The sequence below is a fragment of the Nycticebus coucang genome, chromosome 2, assembly GCF_027406575.1.
Source record: "Nycticebus coucang isolate mNycCou1 chromosome 2, mNycCou1.pri, whole genome shotgun sequence".
NCBI lineage: Eukaryota > Metazoa > Chordata > Mammalia > Primates > Lorisidae > Nycticebus > Nycticebus coucang.
In genome coordinates, this window is record NC_069781.1 from 156,947,392 (window position 1) to 156,961,257 (window position 13,866).

The window sequence follows — 13,866 nt, forward strand, 5'->3', positions numbered from 1 at the left end:
GGCGGGCACCTGTAGTCCCAGCTACTCGGGAGGCTGAGGCAAGAGAATCACGTAAGCCCAGGAGTTAAGATGTTGCTGTGAGCCGTGTGACGCCACGGCACTCTACCCAAGGGCGGTACAGTGAGACTCTGTCTCTACAAAAAAAAAAAAAAATATATATATATATATATATATATATATATAAAATACAATAAAGGGCCTGTAGTCCCAGCTACTTGGGAGGCTAAGGCAAGAGAATCACTTAAGCCCAAGAGTTGGAGGTTGCTATGAGCTGTGACGCCACAGCGCTCTACCGAGGGCGACATAGTGAGACTCTGTCTCAAAAAAAAAAAATAATAAATAAATATATAAATAAATATGATAAAGGGGGCTGGGCACAGAGGTTCATGCCTATAATCCTAGCACTCTGAGAGGCCACAGTGGGCGGATTGTTTAAGCTCAGGAGTTCAAGATCAACCTGACCAACAGCAAGATCCTGTCTCTAAAAAGTATCCAGGTGTTGTGGCAGGTGCCAGTAATCCCAGCTGCTCAGGAGGCTGTGGCAAGAGGATCGCTTGTGCCCAAGAGTTTGAGGTTGCTGTAAGCTATGATGCCATGTCATTCTACTGAGGGCAATAAAGTGAGACTCTGTTTTAAAAACAAAATAAATAAAATATGATAAAGGAAGAAAACCTTCATATAACTACCTCTAAATAGATGCCTACTCACTCTGAAGACTCCAGGCTGCTTTCCCCACTGGGCTGCAGACTTGCCTGTCTCGTAGCTCCTGGCATGTGTCCTTCACCTCCAACTGCCCAGTTCCTACGTCTCATGCATTAACAACATCTCCATCCACTTGCTCAAGTATGTAGTTAGTTGCCAAGTACTGCCCATGGATCAGCTTCCAAACTGGCTTCCCAACATCTAATCTCCTCCCCTCTTCGCTCCTCTGCTAGAATTCATTCTCTCTCTCTCTCTCTCTCTCTCTCTCTCTCTCTCTCTCTCTCTCTCTCTCTCTGTTTTTGGCAGCATCTAATTCTGTCACCTGGGCTAGAGTGCAGTGATGTCATTGTAGCACCCTGCAACCTTAAATTCCTGAGCTCAGAGCAATCTTCCTGCCAGGAATACAGACCACCATGCCCAGCTAATTTTTTTTTTTTTTTGAGACAGGGTCTCACTGTGTCACCCTGAGTAGAGTGCTGTGGCAAACTGAACATTTAAAATACAATAAAGGGTGGTCTTGAACTCCCAGTCTCAAGTGAGCCTCCTGCCTCAGCCCCATAAAGTGCTGGGATTATAGCCATGAGGCACCATGCCTGGCCTAGAATTCTCGTTGATCAGATCTTTGTTGTTTGCTCAAAAACTTTACAATTTTCTCCCATTTTCTAAGGAATAGCCTCATAAATAGTACCCAAGGTTTTCCACAGTTTGTCCCTGACTCCCCACTGCATCTGGTTCTCATTGTCCTCAAAATTTAATTTATAGAGGTGATTATAGTTTCCAAAAGAAGGTGGCATGCCACCCCGCACAGGACCACAGCAGAAAGTACCAGAGGCACAGGCAGCAAAGAGAAAGAATGGCCCAGAGCCTTTACTGTGGTTTCTGGGGACAGGAATGAGTGAGACAGGGTAGGCTAGTTTGAACAGGTTTAGGATTAAATAGCTTGAACAATGTTGGCAGGCTATGGGGTATAAGGGTGATGTCTAGCTGTCTGGTTCTTGGTCCTGGGGTGAGTTAGATTAAGGGAAATATTGGCATGTAAGCTGGATAAAGGAAGTGTGGGGATATAGGCTTGACTGGTTGGTTTGTATATGAAAGGTGTGTTCACAAGCAAGTTGTTTTCTATTTCCAAGAATTAGCTAACCCTGGAGGGGCAGTTCCTTTCCTGGTCCCCCAAGGCCCCAAGATGTCAAAGCATCCCAAAATGCAGAAAATAAACCCCATGATTAATACACATTACCCTTCCCTTTGCTCACAGCCCGAGTAGCCCCAGAAATGCTCTACTCCACCAGTAAGTTCTGTAAGTGCATCTCTTAACAATCTGCCACCACTCACAGCCCTGTAAAGCTACCAAATATGTTACTATCTGGCCATGATCCCTCCTCTGTCACTGTCTCCCAGCCACTGGACCAGTGATGGCACCTGACATGGACACCCCATGTATAGGATGGCTGGCAAACTATGGCTGGACTGACTGGATTTCCTCTTTTACAGATTTAAATTCAGAACCACAATAGGAGTTTGTCATTTGATGGTAATGTGAGCTTGGAGGCTCTGAAGGAGACTCAAGGCGTTTCTTTGTAAGCCCCACCTCAATCCATCACTCCCCACCTCCTCCTACCCCCACTAAAATACAACAAATAGTTCATAATCTAGTTCTATTCTATAAAAACTCTGAGGCTAGTGCTAGAATTTTGTTTTGTTTCAGAGACAGAGTCTCACTCTGTCGCCCTGGGTAGAATGCCATGTCATCATAGCTCACAGCAACTTCAAACTCTTGGGCTCAAGCAATCCTCTTGCCTCAGCCTCCCAGGTAGCTGGGACTACAGGCTTCCACCACCACGCCTGGCTAGTTTTTCTATTTTTAGTAGAGACAGGTCTCACTCTTGCTCAGGCTGGTCTGAATTCCTGAACTCAAGCAATGCACCAGGCTCTGCAGGGCTCAGCCTCCCCGGCATGAGTTACCCCATGCAGCCTGATTTTTTTTTTTAAAGATGTTTCTTTCAAATAAAGATTAACAGTTGCACAATGAAGAAACTGTAGGAAAATCCAGACTTAAGCATGCAGTAGAGGCACTTGTCTTTAAGCAACTAAACGTGTTGCAAAGTGGTGTTAATTTTATATAAACTTTTTTTAAGCAAGAAAAAGGTTTATTAACTATACACAACTTTGAGGGGGTACTACCTGCTTCTTAGAAATCTAAAATGTTAGGTTTCAAGGCAGCTGCCTGGGCCCTTGATGCTTGGAGTGCTCTGGGTGGAAAAATGATCGGACACCCCAAAGAAAGGCAAGCATGAAGCAAAGTTTATTGAAAAAGAACAGGCAAAAGGCTTACAGAACAGGGTATGTTCGCCATAGACAGCGAACAGGCCTCCAATGTCGCGACAAAGAAAAGGCAAGAAGGCCTGGTATAAACATTTAAGTGCGTCCAGTAGCGTCAACGGGCCGTCCGGCTTCTTTGTAGCGAGAGCCCGTGAGAGGGAAGAGAACGCCAGGCCGACCCACCGGCTGCTCCCCGCCCGGCGGTCACCCGGCTCCAAGGCCGCAGACTATCGATTGCTTCTGCCTGGGCAGGCCTGCCAGGATCGACTGCTCCTGTCTGGCTTGTCCCCGAGCGCGGGAAATAAGCTTCCCCAACAATCCTGCCCCGCCGCCGCCGCCTCTTTTACACCGCGACTCCCTGAGGTCCCTCGAATCAAGCGAGTGGAAGAGAAGGTCACGTCGCCGCCATGTCCGAGGCTTATTTCCGAGTGGAATCGGGCGCGCTGGCGCCCGACGAGAACTTTCTGTCCTTGGATGACATCCTGATGTCCCACGAGAAGCTCCCGGTGCGCACGGAGATCGCCATACCTCGCCTGGGCTCCTTCTTCCCGGAACGCAGCGCAGGAGCCGACGCGGACAACGCGGTCCCCCCGGTGAGCCTTTTGGCGCGGATTTCCGCCAGACAGACTACAGGGTCGCCCGCGTCGGGGCGCGCGGTCCTTTGGGGTTCGGACTTCGGGGGAGCCAGGTCAGGCGCTAACCACGTCTCCGCGGGTGTCTATGCGCACTGTGGTCTCCGGACTTGGTGTTCGCCACCTGTGGGGAAACTGCATTGATCTTAGGTCGTCAGGCTCCCTCCAGCAATGATTTCATTTTTAAGACTGTCCAAATTTACCATTGTAGTGAATACTTAAAGATTGCCTCCAAGTGAATACTTAAGGATCAGGGTTCTCAGTCTGGGAACCCTAAATTGTTGGATTCATTCCTACATAATGATCATGGTGTATACACCCATTCACTGAGGATTTATTTAGTGCCATCATGGATGAGGTGGGGTGTGTGTGTAAGTTTTTCTGTCTGTCAGCTCTTTACTCCTTCAGCAAACCCCTGATTAGGTTTGGTTACATAAAAGGAAACTGAAGCCCAGAAGGGTTGGGTAACGTGGCCAGTGGTGAGCTGGGAGCAGAATATAGGGCCTTATGGCTTCAAACACCAGTTTGTCCCAGAACATGACTTCATAATGGTTAATTTTGAATTCCTGTTTCATCTAAGGTTTTTATGGGGGGTTGGGGGGGTGAGACAGAATCCCACTCTGTTGCCCCCTTTTATTTGAGACAGTCTCACTCTGTTGCCACTCTAGAGTGCTGAGGTGTCATAGCTCACAGCAACCTCAAACTCCCGGTTTCAAGTGATCCTCTTGCCTCTACCTCCTAGGCATGAGCCTCCACACTGGTCTTTCACCTAAGTTTCTTTTTGGAAGAATGTTTTTGTTTGGTCTTGTTTGTTTCAAGTTAATTTTTATCATAGTAACACATACACAAAGTTTTACTAGTCAAGTAGTACAAAAAAATTTATCACAAAAAATATTAAACTTTGCTTGTCCCATTTCCCCTTCCACCTTTACAGGGCATTTGTGCTTTTTTAGTGAGGTCTTTTTTTCTGTTCAAAGATCCCATCTAGGAAACCATATTGCATTTAGTAGTCATATCTCCTTAGGCTTCTCATGGGTGAGACAGTAAGAGTTTCCATGTTTTTAATGACCTTGACAGTTTTGTGGAGTAGTGGTCAGGTATTTTGTAAAGTGTTCCTCAATTGGTATTTGTTTGATGTTTTTCTTATGATTACATTGTGGTTATAGGTCCTAGGGAGGTAAAGGACCACATTTGCATTTCCAAAGTATTCTCTGGAATCATTTTATTCTCTTTTCAAGATTTTCTTACTCTTACTCTTCTGGTAATAAATGATCAGTTTCTGTCTATGCCACAGGTCCCCAAGACCAATCCAGGTTTGATCTTTCACTAAGAGGACTCATAAGACTCAGCATATAGTCACATTTGTGGTTAAGATTTATTATATCAAAAGATATAAAGCAGGGCGGCACCTGTGGCTCAAGGAGTAGGGTGCCGGCCCCATAGACCAGAGGTGGTGGGTTCAAACCCGGCCCTGGCCAAAAACTGAAAAAAAAGATATAAAGCAAAATCAGCACAGGCATGGGCTGAAGCTTACAGGAGACCCAGGCACAAGCTTCTGAGAGTCCTTTCCCAGAGGAGTCACTCAGGACGCATTTAAATTCTTCAGTAATTAATTTTGACAACATTTGTGAAATATTCTCTACGAGGGGAGCTTCTTAAAGACTCACTACCCAGGGCGGCCCCGGCCTGGGCGCCGGCCCCATACGCCGAGGGTGGCGGGTTCAAACCCAGCCCTGGCCAAACTGCAACCAAAAAATAGCCGGGCGTTGTGGCGGGCGCCTGTAGTCCCAGCTGCTCCGGAGGCTGAGTTAAGAGAATTGCGTAAGCCCAAGAGTTAGAGGTTGCTGTGAGCCGTGTGACGCCACGGCACTCTACCGAGGGCAGTAAAGTGAGACTCTGTCTCTACAAAAAAAAAAAAAAGATTCACTACCCAGAGTTTTATTGGGGACTATTCATGTCTGCTTAGCAGGTACCAAAAGGAAAGTGAATAGAACCACATTGTTTATACAAAGTTTAGGCAAATAAGACACTCATCGGTTCTGGGACTGGTAGGAACCCTTTTGAAATCCACGTTCCCAGATGCCAACCAAGGACCAATCAGCCAAGGACCAACCATGCAGCCCATGGTGCAGAGGTAGCAGTCTCAGGCTGTGTTAACTCTTCTCTGTCTGAAATGCCTTTATTTCACCTTTGCTTTTAAAGGGTATTTTCACTGGGTATAGAATTAGCCATTTGCAGTTATTTCCTTTTATTTAGCACCTTTTTCCTTCATTTCTGTTGAGAAGTTGGCCTTAACTTGCTCCTTCGTTAAAGGCAACGTGCTTCTCCCCTCGTCCACAGCTGCTTTTACAATTTTCTGTATGTCTTTGGTTTTTAGCAATTTGGGTAAGATGTGCCTAGCTGCAGTTTTATTAGTATTTATTCTACTTGTTTATAATGTTTCTTAAATCTGTGGTTTGATACCTCTTTTCAGTTTTGAAAACTGTAGAGCCATAGGGCGGCGCCTGTGGCTCAGTCGGTAAGGCGCCGGCCCCATATACCGAGGGTGGCCGGTTCAAACCCGGCCCCGGCTGAACTGCAACCAAAAAATAGCCGGGCGTTGTGGCGGGCGCCTGTAGTCCCAGCTACTCGGGAGGCCGAGGCAAGAGAATCGCTTAAGCCCAGGAGTTGGAGGTTGCTGTGAGCTGTGTGAGGCCACGGCACTCTACCGAGGGCCACAAAGTGAGACTCTGTCTCTACAAAAAAAAAAAAAAAGAAAAATGTATAGCCATTATCTCTTCTGGGTTTTGGGGGGTTTTTTTGGCTTTAATCTATTTTTCCTGCCCTAGTCTCTCCATCTCTCCATGCTAGGTCTGCATATTTTTTACTGACCATTTTTCTAATTCATGATCCTCTCTCCATCTATGTCAAGTCTAGTAAATTAAGTTTGATTTAATCTATTGACTTTTTAAGTTCAATCATTGTATTTTTCACTTCTGGAATTTCCATTCAGTTTTTTAAATTGACTTTGAAGTTGGTGCCAGATATTATTAGGCTTCCTTTCCTTCCTTCCTTCTCAGCTCTTGGTCCCTCATGTCCTGGCTTCTTTGGGAACCTTAAAGTTAAGATTTGTTTCTCCCGTCCTATGAGCTCTGATTCCACACCCTCCAAGGCTGCTCCCGCCTTTTGCAACAGCTGTCTCTTTTCTGAATTTAAAGATTTTATTGCTTCATTCAATCCAGTTATGTTGGCTTTTGTTTTTGGCTTGGGGTTTTTTTTGAGATTTCTCTTAATTTCGTGTCAGTAATGACCACCTCATCTTGTTTTCCAAGGCTATTAAGTCTTTAAAAATATAGAGAGACATTTATCTTTTCTGTAATCTCTGAAGCTATGAAGGGGATGGGGAAGGGTTGACACCTGAGCTCAGGTGGATCCTATTTTTCTTTTGACGCCCCTAGCACCCAGGGTGCTCATAACAGGTACTCAGCAACTGTATATGTGGGATAGATATTGAATATTCAGAGAAAGTAGAAATGTTTACTATAGCTCTAAAGTATTGCCCTGCAATTGGATTTTTATTTATGTTAGTTAGAAAACTTCTCTTATGCCTTAAACTTATCAGAAAACTTCCTCTTATATTAGACCTTTGTTCTCCACCATATTTTTGTTGTATAAATCCATTTTTTCACTCCATTCCTTCACAATATAAAACTTTGGTGCACACAGTCCATTTTTCAAGTCACCACCAGGTCTTCTGCATTTGACAACTGTTCCCCCCAAAGAGAACAGGCAGTGTTGCTTGGGTGACGTGTATTTTCTTTTTCTTACACTCATTTTCTATGTTCTTTTTCCGTTTTTAAAATCTGCATTTTTGTCTGATGCAGGGCTCAAAGCTTGAACTCCCCTTGTGGCTGGCAAAAGGACTTTTTGACAACAAGCGTCGGATCCTTTCAGTGGAACTTCCCAAGATCTACCAAGAGGCTTGGCGGACTGTGTTCAGCGCGGATGCCAATGTGGTGGACCTCCACAAAATGGGGCCGCATTTCTATGGGTTTGGCTCCCAGCTCCTGCATTTTGACAGTCCCGAGAACACAGATATTTCCCAGTCTCTACTACAGGTAAGTAGTTGATGTGAAAACCTATGGTGCTACAGGTGTCTCAGGAGTCTGCATGACAGCCACCAGATGTCACTTTTACTCAGGGTACTGTGTGACTTATAAACTTTGTTATTATTCTAGGCTGACCTACAATTACACTGTGTTGGCTATTTATGTATTTTTTAAAATATGATTTGTCTGCTGCTCCTTCTATTTGCTCGCTAGGAGTTGAGACCAGCAGGAAGTCCAGGAAATGAGAAAAGGGTGATGGTAGATTACAGGTGACAGGGACTTTAGATACAGTCTCAGGCCAGTTGCAGACCTGGTCTGGGGGTTCCTGTTGGAAATACATGAGTTATTGGGCTGTTTCCTTCCTTTGCTCTGGAGTTAAAAACCTGGGTGTGCCATGGACTAGCATGCTTGGTCAAGCTACTTACCTCTATAGGCATCAATTCTTCACCTGTAAGATGGGAGATAATAACAGTGCCAAAATTACAGAGTCGTGGTAAAATTATGTAGTGCCATATAATAAACAATAACTATTATTGTTATTTTCCATGGACAAAACGATGTTATACATCTGTTACCATCCTTTACGGTAGAAACTTATTTTAATTTTTTCATAATTATTTTTTATTTTCTTAATATTAGAAGAAACCATCCTTTCTGCCTCTTAGGAATTAGATAGCTGAAAGGCTTTACTCCTCATTCTTAGCTTTATAAGAGGTATTGGTTCAAGACACATTTGCTCCCTGGACTGTGCTAAATAACATCTTTTATCAGGCTTAAGGGTTGTTTGGCCTACCATGTACTAGAGCAGTTTTTAATGTAGATCGTAAGGGGAAATGTTGTTGCTAGGCACTCAGTAAAAGAAGTCAATGAATGCATAGTCCGTAGACAGTTCATGACAGTTCAAGTTTAAGAAATTCATTTTTTTTTTCTTTTGAGATATAGTCTCAAAAGAGACTGGGTTGAGTGCTATGCTATCATAGCTCACAGCAAACTGAAACTCTTGGGCTCAAGAGATCCTCTTGCCTCAGCCTCCTGAATTGTTAGGACTACAGGTGCCCACCACAACACCAGCTAATTTTTTTATTTTTAGTAGAGACAGAGTCTTGCTCTTTCTCAAGCTGGTCTCGAACTCCTGAGACCAGAAATCACCTGTCTCCCAAAGTGCTAGGATTACAGGTGTGAGTCGTTACACCTGGCCAGGAAATTCTTTTGAGCAGAAAATAGTTCTTAAATTGGAATCCTACCCCCTTTTTAGTGAGTTGTATGTTTTCTTTCTCTATCATTGCTTTAAAGGTGACTTTGCTCTAAAGCAGTTGAAGAAACTAGAGGAGAGGCTTATGGTTTGTGCTCAGAGCCTAGTGGAAAAGGGGTAGCCCCAGATAATATGTGTCCCCATCCTGCTGGAAAAAGAGTACCCCAGATAATATGTGTCCCCATCCTGCTTCCAGACTGAAAGACAGAAACTGCATTCAGTTAAATCAAGGGGTTTGTCTGGTTGAAAACCGTCTGCATGTGACTACAGTATATTGTTACTAGTAACAATAATAGAGAATGCTTTCTGAGGAGTCACTGTGTGCCAGCCATTCTTTGAGTGCTTTATTATTTCCTTGGTTTTCGTAACAGAATTCCATAGGCAAAGAAACCAAGGTTTGACAACGTGCAGTAACTTTCCTGACTGGTAGAGAGCACTCAGACCTCCTGACTGAGTCCCGAGACCTAATTCGAGTTCTAAGACAGAAACACATGTAGCTTTGGGGAGTGCGGAATCAGTCCTGGCTTCTCTTTCTCCCTTCCTCCTCAGACTTTCATCAGACGTTTTCGCCGCATCATGGACTCTTCCCAGAATGCTTACAATGAAGACACTTCAGCGCTGGTAGTCCGGCTAGACGAGATGGAGAGGGGCTTATTTCAAACAGGGCAGAAAGGACTGAATGACTTTCAGAGTTGGGAGAAAGGACAGGCTTCTCAGATCACAGCTTCCAGCCTCGTTCAGAATTACAAGAAGAGAAAATTCATGGTCATGGAAGACTGAAGGCAGAAGAATACGGAATTGTTCCTTGTACACTCGTGTGTCCTTGATAAGAGCTGGTTGACCTTACACAGAACCAGACTCACGTCCTATTTCATGGCTTATTTCCTGTAGCAGTCTCAGGAATGGTACCATCTGGTTGGGAATGGACATGCTGCAGGATGTCCCTGGCCCTGTAAGTTTTCTAGGACTATCCTTTTCTGCTGACCCTTAATCCTGGCCTTTTAACCCACGAACCCACAGCTGAAGAGAAATCAAAGTCATTTCTAAATAAGGATCATTGACATATATACTGTGATAGCATTGCAACTGGTACTCCTTGTATCTGGGAGTTTAGACAGCCTCAGATGTCCAGTTTGACTAGCTGCAAAGGACAGGTACAAATTGAGTTATCTTGGCCTATTCACAAAATGTTCCCTTGATCTTATTTGTCTCATCTTCCTCATGGTTGTAGGGAGGACAGCACCCCCATGATGTTGTCCTGACTTGTAAATACGCCCTACTGCCTACCTGCAGGGATTTATCCCAATTTCCAAAAACAGTCCCCAAGAAGAAAGGAGGAAAAGAGAAAGGCAGATGAATGGCACGGCTTTAAAGAAAAGATGTTGCTTTCATGCTCTACAGTCAGGCCTTTGTGAACTGGAATTCACATAACTACAGTCCACCTAGAAGGAAAATGGTTAAACGGAGCCTGTTTTATCTGTGAGATCTTTAGAGCACCCTCACATTGATTCCATTCCCTGTCTAAAAAAGCTGTCAGGGAGTTGCTGGGAATTGCAAAATAGTTATTCAAGGATGTTAACCAGCCTTTATTACATCCAGAAATCAGGGCTTGAATTGAAGGTTGCCAGCTGTGAAGAGTCCTGTTTGAGAAACTTCACATGATAAATGAAAGTGGGAAGTAGCCTCAGCTGTGTGTTTTATTCTTTTCCAGTTATGACTTTATTGCACAGAAGACCTGTGTCAGCAGGCACAAAACTTCCCCTAAGATCAAGGGAGCAGCCTCGGGCTGAGTAAGAAACAGCATTCCCTGAGCCCATGGGACTATTTGCAGAGCACCCCTGCTTGTTTCCCTACTCCCCACCTAGCAAAATTTGTCTTTGGCATTGGAAATGAGAGGGATTTGGGGATCCATTCAGTGAAGATGTCTTGTATAAACTCAGAATGACAGAAACACTTTTAACGTATCTGTTTTAAGATGGAATTGATGTTTTTATAATTTGATTTTAGTGCTAAATAAATTATCGGCTTTGCACATGAATACATGATGTACAAGTACTATTTCTGTAACTTTAGTATTACAGATGATCAGCAAAGCTATCGGAGAATTTTGCCTTTGATCACATTTGACAAGAATGCCGAAATAAATCCATGTTTCAACAACTGCTCTTTTGCTTGTATGATACACATAAATATGAGGGACATTCTCCATAGGAATGTGCTGTGTCCTAGGAAGATGACCTGTCCATTACTTCTACAATATTGATATAGAGTTGGGGCCCTAGAAGTCATTCACAGAGTAAGAAAAGCATATTTAATTTTTGGCTCCATTATTTTCACAGATAACTTGTATTTAAAATTAACTCTTAAGATTGGTACTATATTTTTTCTTTTACTAAAGGGTGGCTCACACCTGTAATCCCAGGACTTTGGAAGACCAAGGTGGGAGGTTTGCCCAAGGCCAAGAACTTTGAGACCTGCCTGGACAATATAGCAAGACCCCCATCTCTACAATACAATTAAAAATCATTAGCCAGGCATGGTAGCATGTTAGCGAGGAAGTGCATACTGCAGGTTGATAAGGAACTCTTGACTCAAGGATATGTCTGAAGCAAAAAGTTTATTTTATTTTCCAGAAGAGGAAAGGCATGAAAGAAATGCTGGCCCTGAGGATGATCAGCATCAGCTTTCATTGGGGTTATAAAGGGTAAATATGTAGTTACTGCTGCAAAATGATAAAGGGAGGCAGTTAGTGTTTTTCACTGGCAGCCTGGCTTACTGGACTTCTCAAATGTGGTCTGGCAGATGTGGAGGAATATTACACCCTTTTTGTCTGCTCAATACTCTTCCAGTACCGTGAAACAAACTCTTTAAAAATAAGTTAACCTGGGCCAGGCACGGTGGCTCGTGCCTGTAATCTCAGCACTTGGGAGGCTGAGAGAGGGTATTGCCTGAGCTCACAGGTGCGAGACCTCGTCTCTAAAAAAATAGCTGGGTGTTGTAGTGGGCACCTGTAGTCCCAGCTACTTGGGAGGCTGAGGCAAGTGAATCACTTGTGCTATGGCGCCAGGGCACTCTACTGAGGAAAACAAATTGAGACTGTCTCAAAAAAAAAAAAAAATTAACCCGTGCATAGCTAAACAAAGAGTCATGAGCCTTTTTTCCTAGGTACTCAGGAGGTTGAGGTGGGAAGACTGCTTGAGCCCCAAAGTTTAAGGCTATGGTGGGCTATGATTGTGCCACTGCACTCCAGTCTGAAACCCTGCCACCCAAAAAAATTACTCAGGGCAGTGCCTATGGCTCAGTGAGTACCGTGCCGGCCCCATATACTGAGGGTGGTAGGTTCGAACCTGCCCCAGCCAAACTGCAACAACAACAAAAAATATAGCCGGGCGTTGTAGCAGGCACCTATAGTCCCAACTACTCAGGAGGCTGAGGCAAGAGAATCGCCTAAGCCCAAGAGCTGGAGGTTGCTGTGAGCTGTGATCCCACAGCACTCCACCAAGGGTGACAAAGTGAGAGTCAGTCTCTACAAAAAAAAAAAAATTACTCAGAGGCTATATATCAGGAGTATGTGGCTATGATGTGCAGAATTTATTCTGTTTTAAGTTTTGAACAGATTATATCACACATAGCTTTTGAACCCATTGTCAATACAGTTCTACCTGGAAGCCTGTTGGACTACCCCTCTTACTGTCAGCCCCCCAGTCAGTCTTTTGGATTACTATTTGATTCCTTCGAAAAGGTGGATTTTTCAAAAAAACTCAACAAATGGACTCAAATACCAAATTGCTTTCCATATCCAGGGAGTAAATTTGTGTCTTTTCCCTTTAAGGGCTCTGTTCCCACATAACTGTGTCCTTAATTACAGACAAAAGACCTCACTGTCTCCAGGGTTTTCCCAGGGACAATCTGAGCTGCTGGGAAGAGTGGGGCAAAGCTGCCTCCGTCAGTTCCTCCTGCTCTCCCTGCTCTCTGAACTTTGCTTCATGATTAGTCCTTACATCTACATCTATATGCTGACAACTTCCATGTGTGTATCCCCAGCTCAGCTCTACCCCTTAACACAAGACCCAACATGGCCAAGACTGAGCTCCTGATCACGCCCACCAGGCTTCTCTGGTCTTTCCCATTTTCATCCTTCCCTGTTGTTGAGGACAAAAACATTAATGTCCTCCCTAGCCTTCCTTCTCTCTCTCTCTACATCTTTTGGGTCTACCTTGAAGTCATTTGCAGCATCTGGCCATCTCTTCACCACTGCCAGTGCTGTCACTCAGGCCCAGGCCCCCACCACTTCTTTCCTGGATTGTTGGGGTTGCCCCTTACCTGCCTTTTTGCATTTACTTTTCCACCCCACCTCTGGACTCTTCTCACCATTCTGGACCTTCCCTGCTTAACTCTAAGGACTAAACTAAGAACTGCAATTTCCACATTTCATAGCAGCCAAAGGGGTCCTGTTCAAAGATAAATCCAATCTTGTTGATTCTCTGTTCAAACCTCTCCCATCTCAGAGAAAAAGCCCCCTCAGTCTTCACAGCATGATTTGCTGAGAAGTCCATCTTTACCCCAGTGATCTGATACTGAATTTCCTTATGGCTTTCATAGCAGAAATAGTTTCTTATTGTAAATAAAAATTCCAGACCAGGTGCAGTGGCTCATGCCTGTAATCCTAGCACCCTGGGAAGCTGAGGCAGGTGGATTGCCTGAGCTCAAGAGTTCAAGATCCCATCTCTACTAAAAATAGAACAACTACTTGGGCATTGCAGCAAATGCCTGGAGTCCCAGCTACTCAAGAGACTGAGGCAAGAAGATCAGTTGAGCCCAAGAGTTTGAGGTTGCTCTGTGAGCTATGACACCACAGCTCTCTACCCAGAGC

The 13,866-nt window shown here is 44.4% G+C and overlaps 1 protein-coding gene across 1 annotated transcript; it reads left to right on the forward strand.

The window, feature by feature from the left end:
- The first annotated feature begins 3,205 nt into the window (after positions 1-3,205).
- GINS3 (GINS complex subunit 3) lies at positions 3,206-11,126 on the forward strand. Its single transcript, XM_053603005.1, has 3 exons — positions 3,206-3,614; positions 7,517-7,750; positions 9,543-11,126. The coding sequence occupies exons 1-3, from the start codon at positions 3,429-3,431 to the stop codon at positions 9,771-9,773; spliced, it is 651 nt and encodes a 216-aa protein (XP_053458980.1). The 5' UTR covers positions 3,206-3,428; the 3' UTR covers positions 9,774-11,126.
- The last annotated feature ends 2,740 nt before the right edge of the window (positions 11,127-13,866 follow it).

Excerpts from the sequence above, each read along its gene's own strand:
- GINS3 (XM_053603005.1), top strand. The coding sequence starts at position 3,429 with ATGTCCGAGGCTTATTTCCGAGTGGAATCGGGCGCGCTGGCGCCCGAC. Across the intron at positions 3,615-7,516 it reads CGGACAACGCGGTCCCCCCG|GGCTCAAAGCTTGAACTCCC; the intron begins GTGAGCCTTTTG and ends TGTCTGATGCAG. Across the intron at positions 7,751-9,542 it reads TTTCCCAGTCTCTACTACAG|ACTTTCATCAGACGTTTTCG; the intron begins GTAAGTAGTTGA and ends CTTCCTCCTCAG.